Raw genomic sequence first — 25,587 nt, forward strand, 5'->3', positions numbered from 1 at the left:
AAGAACCAATTGATGTCCGAACTTCTCAAATCATCGAATACTATTCGACTTTCAAAAGTTAGAGATCTCTCGAGGTTTTGGTTGTTGTTTTCCAGAAATTAGAACAAATCTATTTAATTATTTCATAACGTTTTTAAAACCATAAAGTTTCAAATTTATTTAATGTCCTAATTGAACCAATAACACTTATTTACATATGTGCTATTAAATTTGTAAGGTTTTTAAAGGAGGTTTTTAGCATCTGCAACACGATGCTAAGCTATTACCAAATTTAAAAAAAAAAAAATTTAAACATTATGAAGTCCATGTGAAAACTAAGCTACCCATCCAAGTCGATTTCAACTTCCCAAAGCATGTCCCAACATCGTATCGTACAAATATGAGAATATAAATAAAAATGTGCATTTTTGGCAGCCTTTACAAAGTTGTCGGCACGTTTTAATGCTGAGAATTTGTGCAGCTTTTTTGCCTTCTTTTCTTATTTTTTGGTTACTTAATTAGTCATGGCAGGCACATTTGGTGGAGTGGGCAAAGTGGAGTGGGAGGAGAAAACACTCTCAAAAGGAATGCAAACTGTATTCACAATCACGGCGAATCGACGGATTCCGTTCAGATCTTATACAATAGTTTTCCCACCCCCGAAGTTCCTTATCTCAAATGACACACATTGGAGGCCAGCCCTGCCTTAAGATCGGTTCTGTTCTCTTCAAGCTTTTGCAATCCATCGGCGTGCTTCCTGCCCCAAGTCAAGATTAGAAGAGGTCTTTTCTAGTTGGAGTGTCCAAACACCCTTTTCCAGTGGGCAACAAATTGGAGGGTATATTTTTAAAAACAAAATTAAGATAGCTGTACAAAAAATTCTAAAGATCATATAAAACATTGTCTGGTAAATAGTTTATTTAAGAAAAGTTCCCTAATTGTTTTTATAAAAGAGAATAATTTTGTTGAATTTTTAAAGTCAACAGTTTTTTTTAATAAAAAAAGAGTGTATTTTAAAAAAATGAAATAAAAACCTTTAATTGAGTATAAATGCATATGGCACAGAACAATTTTCGTTAAAAATCTATGAAATTTTTTGCCTTACAATGCAAGTTCTTTATAGGGAAGCTCTACTGCATGTACTACACCACATTGTATGCACCACATATAGATGTGAATGTTTATTCGATCTGACAACGGTTAGCGATAAGCCCAGTCAATACGACAAACAATAACGAACATTTTTGGAATTTCGTCTCCGACTTTGTCATTATTTGCTTGCCGTTTGTTTACAGGCTGAAACATCAACACACACGTCTGCATCAGCTGCTCGGCTCACTTCCTCCCTCCGCCCTCCTCACCCCTCACCCCATGCAGAGGCAGAGGCAGAGGCGTAGCACCCCCACCCACACCCATGGGTTCATCTGTGGGTTATCAGCAGCGGATTGCAACTAGAATTGGTTACAAAAAGCGAGCTACGAAAAAGGGAAAACAACATTGCGTCGTTCGGCAAGAGTTCAATGCACATTTCGAGGTGAATTTGTTTTGTTTTTGAGCTCTCGCTCGTCTGATGTCTGCATTAATTAATTACACAAATCGAACGAGCGAGTTTAACTTGTTTTCTCGTCTAACATGTCACGTAATTAACAACCGTCTAGTTGCGAATCGAGGCGCTATCGATTGGAGTTCGCCAAAAGAATATCCAATAGATACGGGTTTGCCTGCGGCTGTGTTGCACTCAATTTGCTTGATTATTGCATGAGTGCGAGTATCTGACAGTTTGCCTATCTGCCCGACTGCCAGACGACCTTGCGCCCAATATGCAATTGATATGTACTGTGCACATATGAATATTAATAGACGACCAGAAAGTTACTCGAGGAATTTCGCAACCCGAATTCCATTAGTAAACCAATCTTCAAATGCAAACCAAATTGTTTTTTATAATCTAGCTTGCTTTGTAACTTGGATTATGCACAACCTCAGAGGTAACCCTTTAATCGTAACAATCGCTTGGTAAACAAAAAGCGACTGATGATTTTAATATTCTTATAATTTTCTTTAAAGTTTAATTTTCTTTAGTGTATCCTTAGGGAAACAGAAGCTATACTGTTTCCCTAAGGATACACTAAAGAAAATTAAACTTTAAAGAAAATTATAAGAATATTAAAATCATCAGTCGCTTTTTGTTTACCAAGCGATTGTTACGATTAAAGGGTTACCTCTGAGGTTAAGGAGGGAAAGCCAAAGAAAAATCAATCAATCGAATCAAATCAATCATCGCCCACTCATGTTTTCTTTTCTGCTCTACTGCTGAACATTCTAACAATCTATTCAGTGGCTTTTATGAGGGGTGTGAAAGGATTTAATGGTGTATTAACTAACATCATTCAGCTCTGTAAATGTAAAGAAATGAATTTACGTTTTATTCTATACCGTTAAAACACCATTATAAATTTTTTTATATTTAGCCAAACCTCTTGAAATTCCATTAGAACTACAAAGAACGACTTCTTTTTAGAGTTGAGCACCTCAAAATACATATATCCTGAACGTTTTTTCATCCAGCGGGGTCGCCTGTCCGCCTAAGCCACCCCCTTTGATAGAAGAGCCCACGCCACTGATAACAGCGAGAGCATTTGCGCTAACAGAGCCCTAACAGCTTTGGGGCCTAACAGAGCCCCAACAGCCCCAAACAGCTGCGCTGCTGCGGTCGACTGCGACTGCGACTGAGGCAGAGGCAAAAAGTTTTGGCTGTTTTCAGTTCGTTTTGCCGTTTTGCGTATTCGTATTCGAATTGTTACCGTGTGCGGACTGTGCCGACGGGCAGCGGAACTGAGGCGGTGCAACTGTATGTGTGCGGGTGCGTGAGAGTGTGTGTGACTGCCAGTGTGAGTGGGGGGCCAGGCGACAGAGCGAAAGAGAGAGAGAGATAATATGTACATTTTGTGTTTTTATTTATATGGGACTCTCGACTCGATTCCGAGTGCGGTGCGTATATGCCAGCTTAAATAAATACACATGTGTATACGTATTATTTCTATACCCTGCGAGCAGTAACAGCAACAACAACAATGTGGGTCGTGCATATTGAGCGTATGCAAATACAAAATAACAACAGATAAATGCCAAAAATCTACTACACTTTTATAACCAAAACACACAGAGAGAGCGGGTGATAGCGGTAGAGCGGTTTCTCTCTTAGAAAGACCACCCCCACAGCGAAGAGAGCCAAAGAGAGCGGCAGTTAGAAGTATCTTCGAGATACACCAACACTAAGAGAGCGCGTATCTGTATCTGTATCTTCTTGTCTGCGTTTTTTCGTCTCGCCGTATAAATTGAGCCGCACTTTGCTTATTCTCGAGTTTTTGCCGCTCAGACGTCGCTGTAAGTGCACGCGTCGCTCGTCTTTTTCGGTTCCGTTCCGAATCGGTTTCGTTTTCGGTTTCCAATACCATACCTCCAATTCCCACACACGCTTGAATGGAAAACTAACTGAAAGATACCTGTGCCCAAGAACCCAGTTTAAAATACGATTTGAGAAAATATCTCATATATTTTTATGGTGATCAGAGGAAAACATTTTTTTAATTTCAACGAGGTATTTCTGAAAAAGACAGTTGCAGTTCCACAACAAGAGAAATATCTAACGAAACATATTTAAAAAAGTTTAAAAGTTATAAAAATATAAAAACCTTGTTTTAATACTCTGACTTTTGAGCCTGCTCCTTTTTATTTGCAAACTCGTATAGCCCAGTTTAAAATTAAAAACTTTTCATAAAAATATAAAATTATTATAAAATCACAAAACATCGTGATTGCGTATTAAAGTGCCAAAATTCATTTTCAGTGAGTGCTCGATAAATTGTTTTACTGAAACCCAGCCGCAAATACAATTTTCAATTGGCTGTATGCGTGTTTTCAACGCACAAACATACAAATATAGCATTTAATTTTGTCCATTATGTGTGCAATTAAATAAAAAAATTCTGTGTGTGAAAAATCAAAAAGAAAAAACAGTGCGGTGAACGGAGGCAGCAACAAATTAGACGCGTAAATTGCGTAGCAAATTCTGAATGAAAAAAATCAACAGAACCAGAAACCGAATCACAAGCGATAAGAGTAAGTACAGCTTTAATAAATATATTTTATGAACGTATGAAAAAACTCAATTTTCGGAGAGAATTCACCAAAAAGAAAATAAATATAATTAAGTGAAAATTTTAAAAATATTTATTGATTTTAAGAATGTTTTAACCTTTGTATTTCAATTTCCATAAAAAGATTTGATTGTTTAAAAAAAAGGTTTGTTTATTTATTCTTTTTTGTGAATATTGCAATTAGGTTTTGTGGTGAAATACAATTTCAAAGAAAGCGATCAATGCCAAACAAACATGCACTCTCCGAAATTAACACAAAATCCATGGAATAACCTGATTTTGTTTCTTTTCATTTAATTGGGCTAAAGAAATTTCCCTTTTCAATGCTGCCACAAAAGAAATGAAAAGAGAGAAACATTCTCTGATTGATGTGGGGAAAAACAAAAACAGAAACCCCGAAAAGATATTTCGAAATACCATAGAGAGGGCCAGACGATGTCTAAGCATTTATCTTTCCGTTCTTCAACGCCGTTCTTGTTATTTTTTCTGAGTTGGGAGGACTATTCAGGCGCCAGAGAAAGTGAAACATGTAATTTTTTGTTGGACGGCCTACAAAAATCATACGCCGTATTGAGTGAAATCGTAATGGGTTAAGAAATTTCTTAAATACGAAGGTTAAAAGGGGGCAGAGCAATCAGAAAGCGCACAATACACACTGGGGAATAATGATAAGACGCGAGGAGAAAAAAAAAGCCAACCGGAGAATACGAAACACACTCTGTATTCTCTGTATTTTCTGGCTCCTCTTTCCCTGGGTAATTACATGCCGTAAAACCAAAATAAATACGCACAGATAAAGATGCACAGATGCAGATACAGATACCGGAGTTTGGGTTGGGTTGGTTCGACCTGGGTTTTTTCCTGCATTCTTTTTTGTCCTCGCAAAACGAAAGCCGAAAATCATCGAAATGCATTAAAATCGAACAAAAGCAAAAACGAAAACAGTCAATAAACGCTGTTTAATCAAATGTAAATGTTTATACCGCAACGATCGGCTCAGAATCACCGAGTTTCACTTTTGTACCTCAATCATAAGAGTGTTTGTTCTGGCCAGAAACCTGAAAGAAATACTCTTTTCCGCCTGACCCACATCGGGTTCGTTATCACCGATTTGTATTATCCATTTATATATATTTGGTTGATCCCATTGAATGGGTACACATTTACTGTACAGAATAATTTATTTTCGGAATTTAAAATTAAACACTTAAAACGATGTTAACAAACAGCGGGAGCCCCATCAGAAAGTGACAGAGGAAGAATTGTTTTACGAATTAAAATTCTTTTCAATAAACCTACATTCTGAAACAAATTTAAAAGTTACATAAAATTTAAAAATGAATTTTTATATATTTTATTATTTGTATTACTTTTTCCAGCTTCAAATAATATCTTTTAAATTTTTAAATCCACCTATTATTACGTTCAAAACTTTAAAACGAAATCATTTTAAAAATAAAATAAAAAAAAAATGAATGCAATCAGAAAATCTGAAATATATTCCTACCTTATATGGCGTTTCTCATAACCAAAGATTCGGTGTTGACTTTGTCTGCCTCGCCATTCCCATATTTTTCCACTGTTTCTTTTCACTTCATCGCCTCCGCCGACCAATAAATGATCAATGGCCCAAAGCATTTCGATTTCAGCCAAACTCATTTAATTTGTTTTCTGATTCCGCTCTTTTTTTGCCAAGCGTCCTAGGTCCAGAAAAATAAAGCACGGCAACAGGGGGAAAAAAAACTACAAAATTCACCTGTAATAACGTCGCAGAAAAATGAAGAAATCGGATGAGAAGCGGCGGACAAAAACAAGAATCGGGTAGAACTGAGAGAAGCGACAGCCGGAGCAGAAGAAAAAGTAGGGGCAACCGAGAGAACGAACCCGAAATCAGAAAACCAGATTTACTACTAATTTAAATTCTTGGCATACAAAATATTCTAAAAAAAAAAAAACAAAAAAATCAGCAAATGTGGAAAAAGACAAAAACAAAAAAACCTTTTGTGTATTGATTAACGAAACGAAGTGAAAATGCCTTTTATTGGCCAAATATTGACGGGCACTTCCACATAGATCGTACGTACACCCCTATATCATCGCTTGCCCGCCCCTAGCATTTCCGTTTCCTCTGAACTCTTTCGTATATATATGTACATTAAACATATCTGATGGATTGGCATTTGTTTTATCTGCCTGACGTTTAAAGTACATTTCTTGGTCACAAAAATACATTTACTCATCGCGGACACAAAGGAAAGAAGTTTAGTCACTTCGTATCGATTTTTACTGGCTCGATATTCCATTATTCGTTCGCTAGAACACGTGTAAAGTTGTACACAAATAAGTCTTATTCACAAGTCCAAGCTGATAATTTTATATGGTGTTGTTTGTATTTGGCATTATGTTAATCAACTGGAGAAACAAATACGTACAGCCAAATCGTCATTAATTATGCATTTATTTTAAGCGTCTCAGGCCGCTGGCTGTGACCACATTTGATATGAAAACCTCGATTCGCATTTCGAGAAACCGAAAGTTGGCCTAAAAACACAGTTAGGAATTGCCCCTGGCCGTGCATTGTCGTTGGGCTGGGTTGGGGTCGTGCTTACCACCTTAGTAGTCCGATTCCAGTCGCCAGATGTGGGTTTTACATTATGGATATTTCCAAAAAACAAACCATGAACTTTGAGATGTAAAGAAACATTTAGCCAACGCAGCCAGCTACCAAAGAAGTGGTGAAATAAAGAATAAATATTTCCCAGAATTAGGAAAAGTTATTAACATAAGTTTTATTTGCTCTATAAATATATTTGACTTAATGATTTCAATTATTCTAATTTATGAGTTAATAAATATGACTATTTAAATTAAAATATTGTGCTCTTTTTTATAAATATAAATAAATATAAAATTTTGAAATAAAGCTTCAATGAATGAAATATTTATATCTATGATGGAAAGTTCAAATCTACAAGTCATCAGATATTTAAAATTAGTTTGGCAAATAAGGAAACACTTAATCTAGAGCATGGGGCATATATTTTGAAATGTTGAACTTGTCTTTAAAATCATTTGCTTGACACTCCCTAGACCACTCGAAAAGCCCCAATTCCCCATGCCAATCATGAATATATGAGATGAGTTCCCACATTCTCCAGCGACACGCCCTCTCTTTTGGACAGACAAAAGCCCCACTCGAGATGTATTTGTATGTGGGGGACTGGACTGGACTGGATGGCAACAGTTTGAGAACGATTAACGAACCAGAAGTCGCACTTGACTTGCCGCGAAGCCTGAGAAGACTGAGAGATGACATACAAAAGAGCCATTGAAGACCAGCCTAGAAGATGGCAGCCCATGGAAGCGGCCAAGAGGAAGACGAATCATGATCATCAGCGACAATTACCGCACTGTAACTACGCAGCATCCGCAGCAGCGGCAGCAACAATAATAATGTAAACGGGCTGCGTGCAAAATCGAGCAAAAAGCCGAGCCACATAGATACACAAGAAGCGGGTCTCCAGATGGATCCCCATACCCCCCTTCTCGAAATCCGGGGTCTACTCATCTGGGAGCTTGTTTTGCTGCTCTGCCCGCTGCGACGCGTCTTTAGCAAGTGATTTCAATTTAATTGACAGTCCTTGAACTTGACTTAAACGCAACGCATAACACAAACAACAATAATAATAAAAACACCACAAGCAACCAAGCAACAACATCTCTTCACTCTCGATTCGCCATTCTCCGAAGTATAAGTCCCCCGGCTCTTGTGGCCACAGACTCTCCTCTTTGTGGGGTCTTTCGCTTTTAGATTTCATTAAATTGATATTAATGTCTGCCGAATTATTTTCGATTTTTCGCAGTTAAAACATTTATAGATGTTTAATCAAAGTTCCTAAATGTATCATAAAAGAAATATAAAATGTTTTAATACCAAGGAGGATAATTTAAAGCCAAAAACAAGAGAGAACGCTATAGTCGGGTGCCCCGACTATCAGATACCCGTTACTCAGCTAAAGGAAGTCCGAAGGATATGAAGATATAAACTTTGATCCGCCGTAACTTTTTAACGAATGGTCCGATTTAAAAAATTTCTTCTACATTTCGATAGGTATTGATAAACACTATAAAACTGCATTTTTACTTTTCCGAAATATTGAAATTTTTAAAATCGTATATTAGCGATTGTGGGCGTAAGAGGGGGCGTGGCACCCTTTTGAAACAAACTTGCGCTGCGTAGGAACTCCTAGAATCTGCATGCAAAATGTCAATCTTCTAGCTTTTATAGTTTCCGAGATCTCAGCGTTCATACAGACAGACAGACGGACAGACGGACAGACAGACGGACAGACGGACAGACGGACATGGCTAGATCGACTCGGCTAGTGATCCTGATCAAGAATATATATAGTTTATAGGGTCGGAAACGCTTCCTTCTACCTGTTACATACTTTTGCACGAATCTAGTATACCCATTTACTCTACGAGTAACGGGTATAATAAAACCAGATTATGTGTGCTTAAATCACAAAATTGTGTTTGAACATTAAAAAGCAATATTATTATTTTTAAATGAGTAAGCGAAAGTTACTTATTTCTAAAAGTATATAAAATCATTCATCAGAGGAGTCCAAAGGTCATTAAAAAACCGGCTTGGAAATCACAAACAAACTTTTAATATACTCAGCCGACATGAATTATTTTTACAAATGTGTAGTTTTAATTTTAAATATTTAAAAAACAAAGCAACTATTTTTAACTATAAAATCATCAAAACGTCGCAGACATAAAATCTATTTATAAACTAATCTAATAAATTTGAATTTTAAATGGCTGCATTATATTTATATCTAACATAATAATAACTTGAAGGAAATGTTTATTGGCTAAATCAAATAAACAACATTAATAAGACTGAAATGTTATTAACAATTTATAACATTGAAGAATTTTGTTTTATTGATTTATGGAATATTTTTTTAATATTGTGAGTTTGAAATATCTAAGGCCTTAACATCCGAAAAGGGACTTTAAAGTTCGCCACAGCCAACTGATATTTCCGCCCTTGTCTTTCCTCTTATTCATCTTAATCTGCATTTCCCTCCTTCCTTTGTTGACAATGTTGAAGAGCAAAACCACACAAAAAGGGGCAGCCGCAAAAAGTTGCCCATTTGCGATTTCAGCACACAGTATTTTACGGCTCTTCTCGTCGTCATATTTTTTGGCAAATAAATCTTTTTAAAACAACAAGCGAAACACCGACACATACAGAGACCGGCGGATATACAATATATGTACGTACATCTATATGCATATGTATAAACGCATTTGTCTATATAAAATCGTATCATCGCCGCATATATAATTTATTTTGAAAGCGTGCGTACGCCACGCATTTTATGCCGTCTGTCTTTTCGGGCCTAGACAAATGGCTGTCCGAAAGGCGAACACACCGATATATATACACCATATAGACTTTCATTCAATGAATTTTGATATTTTTCGGCTTAATTGTTTTTCTAGCCGAGAGGCCGCCGAATTCTCGGGGAGATCTATAAAAATTTACAATTATGACTCGGCAAGATATCTGAGATATCGACACGTGTCTCTAAACTTTTGTATCTCTTTCTGTGCTTCTTCTGTCTTTTCCCCCCAATTTCGGTTTCTACTTCACATTGTGTATACGCCCCGTGGGCCTGGAGTAAGTTTTTGAGATAAATAGCCACAGGTGACAAAAGATGTAAATGCACAACTTGATATTCAATAGATAAGGCCACAGTCCAGTAAAGTAAATGAAAAAAAAAACAAAAAAACACGAAGCCGGAGAAGCAAGGCGTACCCATGCAAAAACTTTCACCCGCAAATGATCTATGGGCCAAAAGAAAGACTTTCGCATTGAGAGCGCTCGCCAGCGGTACGCACATCTAATTACCGCACTCGAAAATGTGATTAGAAATCAGTTCTCGTCGCCGAAAAGAATCGAGAGAGTGCCGCAGCACTCGGCAGAATTTCAAAGTACCCAGCCACATACATAGTACTTTCACAGCCATCCAAATTCAAGTTCATGGCGAGGTTTGCAAGGGTTTCGGTTTCGGATTCGGATTCGACTGCGATTAGGCATTCATATATGTTCATATATTCCCCGATGTCGGTACTCGGGCTTCGGTTACTAATCAGTGACGCCGCGTTGATAACTAAAACGAAAAGCGTACGATCCACTGGGTCTATAATGAATCGTGCGTGGATCGCACGCACAGGAAAACTAAATTTTGATTTCTTCGTTTCTGTGTCAACGAACCCATTTGAACTAAATTCTCTTTTATGATATTTCGGTTTTTTCGTCTGATTTCTTGTGTTTTTTTTTATTGAAAGCTTTCGGGCGCGACGGTGCGTGCGGCGTTATCTCAAAAAGTCTGTTGCGTAGGCCGATTTGAATGCGTTTAGAAAAGAAAAGTTATGGCAGAGCACGCCCCTCTTTCGGGCCGATTAGAAATGCGGTGGTATCACTCCTAATCAGCTGGGAATTAGCATATATTGAGATACTTTATCTATCTAATAGAACCTATAGAAGCTAGATGGGCAGATTAAAGTATTAACGAGTGTAAACTAATAATGTTATTAAAAGTTATTAACTCTCTCTCACTCTGTTATTTAGTATTACAATATTTATTTATATATATTCATGTCTTAAAAAGAGTTAAGACCATTTTTCAAGACCATTTTTCAAACTAAATAAAATACATAAGAAAATTTTTATTAAGTTCAATATTATATATATTACAAAGTGGTTAGATTTTCACATCTCCCAGCTACGAGACCCAGATTGTCTCGATTTTATAGAGATTTCTATATCATCTGCGATTAAAAGCCCCCTGTTATTGTCATACGGAGCTGATAAGGGGTCAAGACTGGGATGAACCTTTTGAACAAAACCACCGTTCCAAGCTGATAAAGAACAATGTAAAGCCGAGAATAAATCCCCTGCATAGGTGAATCCCATTGGGATGTCTTCCGCTCCTATAAAAGCGCAAACCACTTCTAGTTCTCCATAAGTTTGACTCAAGCAATTAACCACCAAAGATGTCCTCCAATAAGTGCGGAATCGTGATCCTCGTCGCCTGCTGTCTGGTGGCTCTGGTGGCCTCCTATCCTCAGCCATATCCTGAGGAGTTCCAGACCGATCCCCAGAATCTTCTCGAGGATATTCCCTTGGTGCGCCGTGCTCGATCGCCGGAGGGCGGTTCCCTGATCCTAACCGCCAGCAAGGACGACCAAGTGGGTCGGGAGGCCAGCCTGCAGTACAACCACAACCTCTACTCCAGTCGCGATGGGCGTGGCAGCATCGACGCCTACGCCCAGGCCAGCCGGAATTTCGACTTCAATCGCAACGACTACGGCGGCGGCATTCGGGGCACCTGGCGTTTCTGAGCGGGAATACAAGTATTAAATTGGTCACAAAATGATTCACGTGAATAAATAAATGTGTTTACCAAAGCGCACTTCTCTCACCGCGGCTCTTGTTGTTTTCCCATTAGCAAGGGATCCTCCTCCTCCGGAGATCGAGATCCCACCGTAACCCAAAGATCTGTGCGCCTGACCAAAACAAACAGTAGCCGATGCATTGGCTATTTACTCAAAAGTAACTCAACTGAAAAGACACAACAAGAGGGAGCAAGAATGGGGGAAATATTAAGAAACCAAAGGCAATCTATGAAGTTGAACGTTTACACACTCTAAGAGAATTCAGAAGTTGTAAGTGCTTATTTATGAAGTTTAGTTATCAGGAAAAGAAGGCTTACAACCTACACAACCTACATCGCAAAGTTCAAAGCCCATTAAAGAAATAGCGAAAAAATAATGGTTTTTAGACATTACTTTACTTTACGTAAACCTCTTTTTTTATTTTTAATATACTTTAAATTTTTTATCGGAAAGATAGGCATAGTAAAGTTTACAATACATTGTAAAATGGATTTAAAACTTTTTTTTTTAAGAAATAGTCTTTAAAGAGGTGGCAAATCTAACTCATCACATACCTATCTCTTAATTCTTCTGGAATTAAATGGATTTTTATTATCTCTAAATTATTAAATTAATTTACATTTTTAATTATTAAAATTCCTCTGCAAGTTGACCGGGTGAATTCGGCATGCTCCTTATGAAGTGTATGCCGAGAAGTACTAAAAGTCATGAGTCGTCGCCGGGGTCAATGGACTTTTCCTTCGCTGCTGGCGTCGTCGTTGTGTAACCAATAAAAATTGATTCTGTTGCGTGTGTGCCGAGGGGCAGAGGGGGCGTGGCAGGAAGGGGCGGCGAATTACGCACACTGCAACACAATCACACGCACACACACACAGTCGAGGGTCTGTTAATGCAATTGGGGGTTGCTGCATTTATCGCTCGGTTTCTTGGGGAATTCTTATGGGAACCCGTACTACATCTATATCTCCCGGTATTTGGGTGCGCACAATGTACATATATTTTATATATATACATGAGGTCATGACTAAGGGTAATTACTTTCGCTTTCCGTTTGCTCAGCTGGCAAATCAATAAAAACGGGCGACGCAAGTCAAGAATACGCTAAATGCTTGACCCCCTTGCACATTTTTCGGGAAAGCCGCTGCAACAAAGGCGTCGTTAATGAAAAGCCACGAAAAAGAAAATGCATTGCCTGGAAAATGACTTTCCATTTTCATTTAACAATAAGCAATCAATTGCAAGTTCATGGCACAGCTAACGATCTATTAGAAGAAAGTAAAAACAAGTAACGAAACGAAACCCATGCGAGGCAGAAACAAAAGAGACACACAGAAAACCGAAGACCGAAAACTGAAAACTGAAAACCAAAACGACGAAAAGCGACGCCTACACAGGTAGGCAGGCCAGGTGAGTTGAGTCCAGGTGAGTTTCCAGGTGAATTTCCAGGTGACTGCAGCTGTCAGCTGTTGCTGTTGCTGTTGCCAATCAGTGCGAGCGGGACAGAGAGTCGCAGTGGCAGTCTCTCGACTGGTTTTCATTTTGGCTTGGAAAAACCACACATTGGCATTGCCCCGTTGCCATTTTTAGTGGCAAAAACTGACTGCATCATAATGAAAGTGAAATGCATTGCGCAGATGGCGATGGCGATGGCAGTTACCAGATGCAACACCGCCAGGCAAGTAAGTCAAGTGCAGCAGCGACTGCAGCAGCAACAGCAACTGCAGCAGCAACTGCAGTTGTTGCAACATGAAGTGCCGACTGAAACGCGGATCGGATTGGATCGTTTCGTATCTGCGGATTGGAATGTGCGCGCGTCACCGACATCTCCATTTCCATTTCCATCGCCAACTGAATTCGGCACCATTCGGTTAATTGGCTAAAGTCGAAAAGCGCCAAACAAAGCACACACTTTGCATGCACCGGAAAAAACAAGTGATCGGAATTAGGAAAATATACACGAAGAAAAAAACGGAACAATATGGAATTGATATTCTTTCATATCAATATGGTACACAATCCAATGTTAGGAAATATAATTTTGATATGAGCACAGAACGGATCGAAATTTATATAAAAAATACCTGATGGAACACTATTTTTGGTCTTTTTTTTTCTCTGTGTAGAAAACCATAAAAAGATAAATAGTTAAAGTAGGAATTTTAAATGTTTTTATTTAATTTCATTATAATAAAAGAAAATTTCTGATAGATAGGAAAGTAAATAGTTTAGATTTATAAATGGTTTAGTGATTTAGGTTGTTGGTAAAAACATAACATATCCATTATACTTAATGAACAAGTTTAAATGAGGAAAAAGTGATCTTAAACTAATATATCTTTCGAGATCGATGATTTTTTCGGTGCATGCTCTGGATAAATTATGTCAACAGCATGAACAGCAACAAAAGGCGACGAGGTACCCGTACAATGTAAAATGTACGTTGTACATACGTTCATGCCTCCATTTATGGCCAGTGTTCAATGTCAGATCGGCGCCGAAGGTCGTTGTCGGATGCAACGCGCGGTTTTCATCTGGTTTCTTCGCTCCGATGTTTATCTCCATCGCCAGCATGAATATGCATCAGTATCGGTATCATTATCTGCATCTTCAACTCGTGCCAGTGTGTGAGTGGAGTTCTGGACCAGTGTAATTGATTCGAATAGCGTGGAAAACTTGACATTGAGACAAGCAAAACGCATTGTGGTAGGATCGCGATAACTTTACATTAAACACGCATACTTACAGCAAGCAAACTATAAATATAACATATCATGGACAAAGATTCCAGACTTACTGGAAATAATTCAAATTCCTGATATCAAAAGTATTTTTTTAACAAGTATTTAAATACCCTTTAATATAAAAGCATTAAATTATGTTCAAAATATAGTTTAAAAAGTATCGAATGTTTGCTATTTGTCGATATTTAATGTGTTTCCGTTCAAGACATCGATATTGTGAAAATATCGAAAATATCGATATCGTTCAAGCTCTATTTTAAGACCAATCTGTAAATCTGTACAAAAATATTTTTTAGGACTCTAAAATCCAAGACTTTTTGTAATACTATTTTATATTCCTTGCCTTAAGTAGCATCCCAAAAAAAGCCCAAAATAATTGCATAAATTCATCGACTCACCTTTCGTACAGTCAGTTTCTCTGGCATATTTTAGGCGCATGCTCGACTCAATCAAGTCACAATAAATTAACCTCTATTTGTAAGCCAAGTGAATAATGCGAATAGCTAACAAACAGACAGCTGAACACAATGCAACATCAATTCACTTTTTTTTGGTCACATTTCACTGATTTTGAAAGTGAACGTTGTGGCAGGCGGCGGCGGCAACTGGCGGAATCACGATTTTGTGGGCAGCACAAATCTCTCCATCTCCCTCAGCAGTACAGTGGACACGGCGTATGGTGGATAGGTGTTTTGTAATTAAATTATTGCATTTAAAAGAATTGAATGGATAACATTGAATTGGTATTTTTGTGATCACCTTCGATTGAGATGATTTTCGCTGGTTTCTTATCGACTTGTTGGGGCTATATTTGCATAATAACATAAATCATATTATGAAAATATAAAGTGCATAATTTAATATAGAAGTTTGAAATGTAATCGGCTGGCTGTGCATTGGATTTTCCTGCTGCTGATTTTGCTGCTGCTTTTTATTGGCAACTGCGTGGGTGAAATCCAGCAGACATAAATTTGGCGTCGTGTAGCTGCCGTTTTTACTTTTCCAGTGCGAGCAAATGAAGCGAAACGTGGGTTACACTTTTTTCCATTTGCCTCTGCCTTTATTTATTTTATTTCATTTTTTTGGCATGCATCTACAGCTGCATATCTTTTTGAGTTACATATTTGTAACGTCTGCGGCCGGATAGACAACGAGGTGGATGTGAATGTGGCTGAATGGAGCTGCGTAGGCCGCTCTGCATCAGGTTGACCCAGTTTTCGCTTTCTGTCTCCGTTTTGGCCTGTGTCTTTTTTTTGTGATTTTTTTGTGGAAATTATACGATATGCAACCCGCTGCAGACTTGTTCCATGTTTGTCCGTTAATTTATGGCACTCGTTGCAGCTCAATCAATTTAGCACACATTCGTCTCGATCCAATCCCAGCTAGCCAGGGCACTTATTCAATTAAGCGCCACGTAACTCCGCCAGCACAATGCGATTGCTCTCAGATTCCTACTAAACTAGTTTTGCACCCATCCACTTTCTTATTCTCGTCACTTTTGCGATTTTCGCACATTTGATACAATGAAACGGATGCGACAATGTTGGAAAGGGCAGTAAAGTGCAGTGCTTCTGATTATACACATCTATTATGATTGTATACTTTGTGCCAATGGGCGTATACGCGATGGGGTTACACAAATAACTAATACGCCATGTGTGACAAGGTGGTAAAGCTCGATAATAACCTTTCAATGCCTTTAAACACATTTTTGCAATAAAAATTCCTATAATTCGTGTGCAACATTTATAGCTTTCTCATAAATCAATTGAAAAAACATGTAACTTTATTTGTAGAAAATAAAAATAAATATTAACAGTAAGGCTCTTGATTTTTAAATTAAATGATCACACTATATGTTATCTATCGATTTTAAGAAAAAGTTAAAAATTAGCTTCAGTAATTGTATTTGATATTTCAGTTGAATTGATTTGAAATTTATAATTTTCTTGCCTTTTAGAATTTTTGTGAATATATTTTCCTTTGGACTACGCTATTTCTGGACCCGTGAATCACTTCTAAGACACACCCAACTTAGAAAGGAAATAAACGCCCTGCAGGCCAACAAATGCACACCCCCAACAGCTTGCTAAATACCCCACTTTATGATATTTTCCTTTGGCCATAAAACCAGGGGAGTTGCGGACGGCATCAGACGAGATACAATTTGGAATTGGCCATTGCAATCTTGGCCACATGCCATTCACACACACACACACAGCGACCAGCAGACACCCATACCGATGAACGAACGAGTCAATGCACTTTTCGCAAACACACTCGCACACTGGGAAAACCGGAGAGGAAGAGCGAGAGAGCCACCGTTAGTCGGCTGCCTGTGTGCGTGTCTAGATTTTGCAATAATTTCGTTTTCATTTCGAATTTGAATTTCGTTTTCGTTTCGCCTCCGAGGCCCTAGTGCTCTAAAAGTGCGATTGTCTTCCAATTCGCTTTCACTAATTATGTCACCATAAAACGAAAGAGGCCGCTCCCATTGCAAGATCTTCAGGTTTTCTATCTCTGAGGTTTTCCCATTCCTTTAATTGCCTGTCTAGACGAAGGAAGCCGCATTTTTTTCGTCTACTGCGCAATAAGTTTTTTATTGTCTGTATTCCTTGGACCTAAACTCCTGCCCTTTATTTTTGCTGCAGAGCTTTTCTGGGTTTTGCCGAAAAAATAAAGCTCTTTGGGGTGGTATTTTTATTTGGCTGGCTTTCCCCGCCTCAGACATTTGTATTCATGTTGTCCTAGGTCGGGAAAATGAGGAAAACAGGGGATGTAACCGAAAGCAGCGGATGAGAGAGAAATTTGCGCATATCTGTGTTAGTTTTCTAACGACAAAAGCTGCTTTACTTGTTTTGTTTTTTGTAGTCTTTTGAATAAATATTTTTAAAGTTTGCAGTTCTAAATTAGAAATACAAAATTGTAAACATTTTTTTTTTATTTTTTTAAACTTTAATCATTATTTGTTTTTTAGCAGAAAAATAAATATTAATGCTTTTAAAACTTTAGATCTTATAATAAAAGCCGACTTGAATATTTCCTATCATAATAGGTTATTTCTTAAATCTACTACTATTTCTGTGAAAAAGTGCAGCAGAAAGTGCAAGTAATCAAAGAGATTTTCGCATCTCTTTCTCTGTGCGATGCACTTCCTCTCTTTTCCGAAGAGCTTAATGCAGCCAGTTCTCTGGTCTCTCGCCAAATTATTGAAATTGCACAAAGAAAAGTGAATCGAGAGAGCGGCACTGTGATTGTGTAAGTTTTACATGGATGCAAGAAACTTGTTTTCTTTTTTATGGCCTGCAATTCGAGGTTCTTGCAGTTTGATGAGGGGACTACAATTGTGGTAAAAAATTAAATACCACCCCTAGGTAGCGTAATTAGAGCAGTTATTGCACACACACACATAGCGGAGCTTTGATTGCAGAAGAGAGTCCGCTGCACTCGGTTTCATGTGCGTATGTGCGAGTGTGTGACTGACCTATCTCAATGCAATTTTGCTTGCCCGCTGCACTTACACACACACTCACACTCCCCAACAGGCCGTTGTGCTCATTTATCTTTTATTTTTATGCAATTTTTCTTGTTTTTTTTTTTGCCAAGGCGTCAGCAACTATTTTTGCCGCAGACAAGATTTGCATTTTACATTTATTGTACACTTTGCCCCCATTTAATGGGTTTTCTTGTATCTCCCTGTTTCGCTCATGTTAATAAACAATAATGTTCGCTGCATTTTTTTCACACGCATTGCAGACACTCAAAATTGTTGTTAATCGGTCTGGCTGTAATTGTTATGACCCAACTAAACGCCGTGCTCATTTATTCAAGTACTTTTAATTACGGCTGATTGTATATGGGTACAATTTTATGATGGCAATTTTATGGGCATAAAATTGTAGAACTACTTGACAGCCACAACGTTCAACAAGTAAAGTGCAAAAACAGTTTTACTTTGTAACAAAAAATTAAAAATATATAGTATAAAACAGTTTAAATAAAAATACATCATTAAATAACAGTTTATGGTATTATAATTATCATAATGATTAATGGTATTGGTTGATCCTTTAAAGATATGTACAAATAATGTTATACTTATAGACCTACATAAATAGAAATTTGCAGCATTGCTTAATAATAAATCTAATAGATTTTTTACCTTCTTTATTCTTTCAGTTACCGACTACAGAAACTCAAGCCTAACAGAAATGTAAGTTGACAATAAAAGAACCCGCCATTCAAACTTCTTTATAAGTAAACAACTAATTTAAAATGGAACGCCATAAAAAGTCAGGCGCCAAAAAAGAGTTAAGAAAAAACACGAAAAAAAACTAAAGTGGAAATTTACAAGCGCCAAAAAGTTGAATAAATAAAAAATTACAAACACGCACTCGGTGAAAATTATGCAGGGATTTTTTGTTCGTTAAACAATTGAAATGATTTTTTGGGGAGCTTTGAGAGGCAAAAAACCTGCTAAGTACATTCATAAACAAATACTCATGAGTAATGAATTGGTATTTGTATCTATGCGAATGACTATGGTTCTATATACATATCTACGCCAGCCCGTTTTCTCTTCTCGGGAAGCCACTTGACACTTCGAGTGAACTAACTCCGAGAGCCAAAACACTCGAGAAGACCATTGACTGGCTATTCATCTGCTTGATATTATGCAAATGAGCCAAAATTTCTGCGCATGACGCAGCTCTGCCGCATAATTGGTCGCTAATTGAAAAAATCAATGCAGAACCTACAATAAATTATGCTAAATTAGCCGGTCTCGAAGAGGAGGAGAGTCGGCCAATGACAGTTAACAATTTATAAAAGTTCAATTAGTCCCATAACGGTACTACTCGACCGGCGGAGCGTTTAAGACCAGTTAACACCTCACCCAAAGGTCCACCAGTTGCAGTCCTGGTTACCGAAAGCCGCTTAAATCAGCGGGTCAATCAATCAGACAGAGGGTTCTGTTCTGTTTTAAATTAAGAATTTTTTGTGCTTTTGAAACAAGCTTTCTTTTCTCCGCCCTGTCAGTACAGTGGGTAAAATATTTTTTAATCAAAATTCGATTAAATGTGCTACCCGAAAATAATATTATTTTCTTTAATTCAAAGCTCTGATAGTATTACAAATTTTTTTTAAAAAATTCAAATAGCTTTGGACCAATAAGTAAACCTATAAACAATTATTTTCGTTTAAAAATTTATTTTAAATAGAATAACATTTAAAAAATAAAATAATTTCACTTTAAAATAATATTGTCCCACGGTTTACGCGAAATGACAAATGTAAGATGTTCTCTGCCAAAGCAAAAAGCAATCCACTCGCATTTATTCAGTAACTACATATGTGCGTACCTATATAGGTATATCCAGAAGGGAAATAAATGTCTTTTTTTCGGCTGCGTCGAGAACGTCACGTCAGCGCCATGTACTGATCTTCTGGCGAGATATTCGGAGGAATTGGAGGATTGAGAGCGGCTACCAGGTAACACTGGACTCCAGGCCCAACTCGCACTTAATGCAGTCCTCTTCGAATGCTTTTTTTTGATTGCATTTCATTAAGTTTTTTCCGATTTTTTGTTTATTTTGAATTTGTTTCGGCTTGGACTCTTGTGGGCATTTTAAAAATTTATGCACACTTGGCTGCCATTTTGAGCTTGTTAATTTTTCTTCATTTTTTTGTTTCGTGTTTTTTACCTTTCTCAGACTTTTAACAAGCGCCGTCAAAAAGGAAGTTTTGTTTCTCGCCAAATTAATGCGCGCATAAGGAAAAGCAACTGAAGCCCAAAAAAATATATACCAACTCAATTGCAATCGAATAATTCCACTCACATGAGCAATTCTCAAAAGTATTGTATGAAAAACGGAATTTATCTTAATTTAAAATTAAATTATTATTATTATTTTAGCAAGAGCATTACTGAATCACCTTAGTAAGACTCTTCAATTTCCAGTTGCTTAAAATATTTTAAGTATTTTTTGTCATTGTTTTTCGGTGAGGAAGCCACACCCTTTGTCTTGCCATGAATCATGTACCTCATATTGTATTTATGTGTACCAAATTCAGACGTTTTACATGGTTGTTCCAGTTTTAAGCACCGAAAAGCACATGCTTAAATATCCGCATACATGTGGGATTTTTTATGGTATCTTGATCGCGTTGAAATATAATTTTTATAAGCCCAGATTTGCCGCTTAAAAAGTTTTATGACATTTTTATTTGATGCGTGGCGAATAAAAATTAAATTAACATTTTATAATAGGCTTAAAAAGTAACAAATAAAACAAATACCTACAAAATTGAGTCACGCCTGTTGCTGCCCAAAAAAAATTAAATAATTTCGATCGCGAATTAGGTTGAAAATTTATAAAAACGCTTCGTAAATAAGTATGTACAAGTATTATAATATAATCGTTTGTCACAGCCACGTTGTGAACTTTTTGTTATTGCTTTTGTCTGTCGAACAGTTTGTTTACACAATTCGAGCTTCTGGTTCAATTTTAAGTTCTCAATGTGAAGGTCAAAGTCAGAGCACAACAATAAACGGATATATCTGATTGGTCAGCGAATTGGAGAACTTAGCAAATTAGGCCCAGCAAAATGACTCAATGTCTGGGGGAAATAAGAATAAACAAATAAGTGTCTTCGGTTTCCAACATTGTAGAAATGTAAACATAAAGCGAATTCCCTGCGATTAATGAGCATTTCCACTCCGCGATTTGTTGGTTATAAGAGATTCCGCCCGATAGCACGGGTTCTAAATCGTTTCTATGCTAAAAGTGAAATGTGGAAAAACCACTTTTCCAAGCCATTTTCCAGCGGGCCTCAACTGCAGGTTCGACTTCAACTTGGACTTGCAACTGGCATCTGTTGCTGTTGCTGGTCGGGTGTGCAATTTACTTTCAATGCCGCTTCTAGCCATTGTTGGGGCTTTCTTCTTTGGCTTTGGCTTTGGCACTTGTTTGTTGCCATGTTGCTGCTGTGCGGCGATGTTGCTGCTGCTGCTGTCAGCGTCTAGTCAGCACGTTGCCCGCGTGTCTGGTTTTGTTGCATGTTGGCATGCAGCAGCAGCAACAGCAACAGCAGCAACATCAGCCACTGAGCTGCTTGGTATGCAATTTGCAATAGTTGCGCTTGCGCAATTCAAATGCCCACCGATACACTGCCACAGGCACACGTACATGTACACACATAACTCAGTTACGTAGTAGGAAAACCGAAGACCAAAGACGGAAGAGGGAAGACGTGTTGCAAGTGGCCAGGAAAACCGGAAAATCCACACGTTATGAGCAGAGAAAAAGTGCAACTCCCCCTTTTCCTCGCTAGCTGTACCATTCTTGTTACACTGGACAGCAAAGGATTGAATCTTATTGCGTTGATATTCCATAAAAATAATATTAAGGTACCTAATGTAGGCTTATTAATGCCTCGGTTTTAAAAGAAAAACCTTCTTCAATGGAATCCAATAAATTAGAATTTATAATTCCATATTTTCTAATATTCACAATGATCTTGTATTAATAAAAAATAATAACAAATCGTGAAAAGCAAATATAATGACAAAATTGTTAAATTGGAAAATTAGAAAAAAACACGATTGTTATAATAACCATGATCATATAAGTATCCAAATTTTAAATAAAAACCTTTCTTATAATGGAATGTTTAATTTTTCGGTTAACATTTTTTGAAACAAACTTGATAGTGCGAGAATTACACTCTTAATAGTAATTAAAATCTGCACTTTGCGCTGTGGTGTAAACTCAAGAGTTGAGTTTCTCACATTGTATTTATGATGATAGTTGCGGGCCCAATTGAAATGGAAACCTCTGCCGCAATCTACATATCGATCTTTCCTAACCAGTATGCCCCGCTCGAATAGAGCGGGATGGGCCTATACTCATGGATAGTTTCGTAAACGGGTGGTTTAATTGCATTTATTATGATTGACACTGATAAATCGGCAATCTTTGGCTGTCATTCGAACACTTGCAGCAAATTGAACAATTAACCATCCATCAGGCCAAATTAAAGGCAATAGATGGTCGTCGGGGTCTTACATAAGCATCTGCCGATAGTTCGCAACCTGGTCAGTTGCTCCCAGCCGGGTTCAATGAGCCCTGCCCGCAGCTCGAAGCCAAAACCAAAGCCGAAGTCAAAACCCTAACCAAACAGGTAACTGCAGTCTGCAGGAGTTCAGGTTCAGGCCAGGGCCCAGCAAGTGCATCGGAATAGCTCCAAAGCCAAGACTCTTCTTTTTTTTCTGCATAGCCAGGGGAACAAGGAGCGGTTGGGATTACGCAGCGATGGCTGCGATAAGTGGCAACCGAGTACTGGAGTACTAAAGTACTGGCTTTGTTGGCCCATCTACGTCACCAGTTAGATTCTCCACGAAGTACAGAGACCACTGTGGGAAAGTGTGAAGCAGATAAGACGAGGAAATAAAGATACAGCTTATCTCGAGCTGTTCTATTTTCTATTTAATGTTGGAAATTTACTCGTGGAGATGTGATGTCACTAATGGCAGATCAAAACCCATCTTAAATCGTTTAGCAACTTCTTTTAACAAAACCAGTGAAAAACAAAAACTCCTAAATTGTGATAAATCTGTTCAACATTAATTGAATATGAGTTTTAACACATTTTTTCCCATTTTTCTATAATGATGATTGATTGATTAATAGAAAACAACTAACCTTGACCTTATATGTGGATATTTTGACAACGCTAAGATAATTGGCTATTTTAAAAATGGAAAATATTCCTACTTAATTCAAAATAAGTTTAATATTAATGTTATTGCTTTTAATCTTATAATTTCTCAATTATTTTTGGGCATTTTTTTGATTTAACCTACTTTGTTTTAAATTATATTTTGAACGGAATTTTGCTATCCACTTTTTCATTTTACTTTTCTGTTTTGTTCCGATTTTGTAACCTCATATTAGTGCTGCACATCTGTAAAAAACAGGGAACGTAACTGTTATAAGTTTTATTTTAAAAATCACACTTTAACAGTTATTTTCTGATTTGTAAAGTAAAACTCAAAGAATAACTGTTATTTTTTGAGTTTTATAATAAAAGTTGACAAATAACAGTTATTCGTCGTGATCAAAAATAAAACTCAAACTTGATTTATGGCGATTTTGTGGGTAAACAAAATTTTAAAAAAATATAGGTATAAAATATGCGCGGTTGCCTTTTTTAACAAATTTTTAGTAAGTTATAAAAAGCACGGGTATCATGTTTTTTTAATTATTTCATTTTTTCAAAAATGTCAAGGATAACTGTTATAGAATAACTGTTATTCATAAAAATCAAAAAATAACAGTTATTTTTTGAGTTTTATTATAAAAATCAAAAAATAAAAATCATTACGGATTTGTAAACTACAATGGCTAATAAAAATTGTGGTGTATTTAAAAAATTTTTAGGACCCTTCTAAGTGCGTGATTTTTTTGTATGAAAAATTTACAATAACAGTTATTTTCGTTCCCTGGTAAAAAAAACAAAATCAGAAATGCTAATTGAGCACGTGCTACTTCCATTCATCTCTAATTATGCATAAATAAATGTTCCTCGACTCACACGCATTCCGATGGAACAACAGCCAAGTATTTCAAACAGAAATCAAAATCGCAAAATGCGCAATAAATAAAATCGAATGAAAACAGAAAAAAGAAATAAGCCAAAAGCAGCAATAACAACCATTTCAAGGCCAAAGTTTATGATGCCTGGGGGACCAAGAAGAAAATGAAGGAAAAAGTAAAGTACTTCTACATTTCCTGCGCAATGAGCAATGTTACATTAGTAGGAAATACAATTAATGTATTAAATAACCTAATTTGTATGATTATATTTTTGGGCATTTAGGAGTGTGGGTTGGCAATCCCAAGCTCCCTTTACCACCGAGCAGAAATTTCACTTTCCTTATCAGCGAGGTCGGGCACAATGATAAGATTTGCGAGTGCAGCCAGTCCAGTGTGATTGCAATGGAACCAGAGCGGCTGTACGAACAGAAAGTGAAATTAAATTCGGTCATTGCTTTTTATAAGCCAACACAAACGCAAATGGCTGAGTCGAAAGCAAAAACAACAAATGTTTAGAATGAAATTTGCGAACATTTGACATTGAAATTGTTTTGCAAAAAAAAAAAATAAAAACCGAAAATGAGATACGAGTAGAGCGGAATTTGGACAAACTGTTTTAATATTTGTTTTGCCTATATGCATATTAGGGCGGGTCGATTTGTATGGGGCCGAAAAAAGTGATGAATCGTATAGGGGGAACGTAATCTTTAAAGGATTCTAAGCCATATTGTCGAACATACTTATGGTCTAAAATGATGTTTGACCCCCCCCAAACGCGAATGAAAAATACTGTTTTTTTGAGAAAAATATCATAGTAGTCAGCTCATATGTATTACTAAATTTGAAAAAAAAATTGGAAATTGATATTCAGTAATATATCTGTGCTGACTACTATGATATTTTTCTCAAAAAAACAGTATTTTTCAATCGCGTTTGGGGGGGGTCAAACGTCATTTTAGACCATAAGTATGTTCGCCAATATGGCTTAGAATCCTTTAAAGATTACGTTCCCCCTATACGATTTTTGGGGTCCCAAATCGACCCACCCTAATGCATATACTTTTTTGCATATATAAACCGAAAAGTTTAAGTTTTTTCATAAGTAGGTACAATATCTTTAGTTAAATTTGTAATAAATATTGCCAAGAGACCTTAATTGGCTTAGAAGAATAATAATAAATCAGCTCCTCGTGCGATTAAAATATCATATCAGCTTAACCTTGAACTTTTTAGGTGTTCTTATCAATTTGCCGAAAAAATATGGTGCAATCTAAAAAATTTGCAGCTTTTGCTAATATTTTGTCGCATGCTGTTCACACGACTGCGTTTTAAGTGCATGTGTATGTGTTTCCTGCTGATAAGGTGTGTGTGCTCAGTGGTTTTCCGATTTTTTCCCCAGTCTTCATTGGGATTTCAGCGATATAGTTCCATTAAAATTGGAGAGTGAAGTGTAATTTAAAAAAAATATATATATATTATTATAAAAAACATTAAAAATAGTTTGCAAATTAACTTAAATGGAGTTATAAATTTTAGCTTTGTCATTTTATTTATCAAATGTGATCTGTAATAAATTAAAATGATTTTTAAATAAGAGAGAGAAAGTATAATTTAGTAATTAAAATATTT

General features: G+C 36.9%; 2 protein-coding genes across 3 annotated transcripts in view; both read left to right on the forward strand.

Annotated features, from left to right (window-relative positions):
• Positions 1-2,772: 2,772 nt before the first annotated feature.
• Positions 2,773-25,587, forward strand: part of Oatp74D (Organic anion transporting polypeptide 74D) — a 31,443-nt gene continuing 8,628 nt past the window's right edge. Inside the window, exons 1-3 of one of the 2 annotated variants that reach the window (XM_017148014.3) lie at positions 2,773-2,830; positions 3,830-4,101; positions 18,542-18,575. The gene's annotated coding sequence lies outside the window, so the exon portion shown is untranslated. Of the gene's footprint in view, positions 2,843-3,829; positions 4,102-18,541; positions 18,576-25,587 lie in introns of both variants that reach the window. The other variant, XM_017148016.3, reaches the window with a different exon arrangement.
• Positions 11,206-11,638, forward strand: edin (elevated during infection). The gene has a single exon (XM_017148018.3). The coding sequence runs from the start codon at positions 11,220-11,222 to the stop codon at positions 11,565-11,567; it is 348 nt and encodes a 115-aa protein (XP_017003507.2). The 5' UTR covers positions 11,206-11,219; the 3' UTR covers positions 11,568-11,638.

This window comes from Drosophila takahashii, chromosome 3L (assembly GCF_030179915.1).
Source record: "Drosophila takahashii strain IR98-3 E-12201 chromosome 3L, DtakHiC1v2, whole genome shotgun sequence".
Taxonomy (NCBI): Eukaryota; Metazoa; Arthropoda; class Insecta; order Diptera; family Drosophilidae; genus Drosophila; species Drosophila takahashii.

What these genes read in the sequence shown, in the direction of transcription:
- edin (XM_017148018.3), top strand. Translation starts at nt 11,220, where the DNA reads ATGTCCTCCAATAAGTGCGGAATCGTGATCCTCGTCGCCTGCTGTCTG.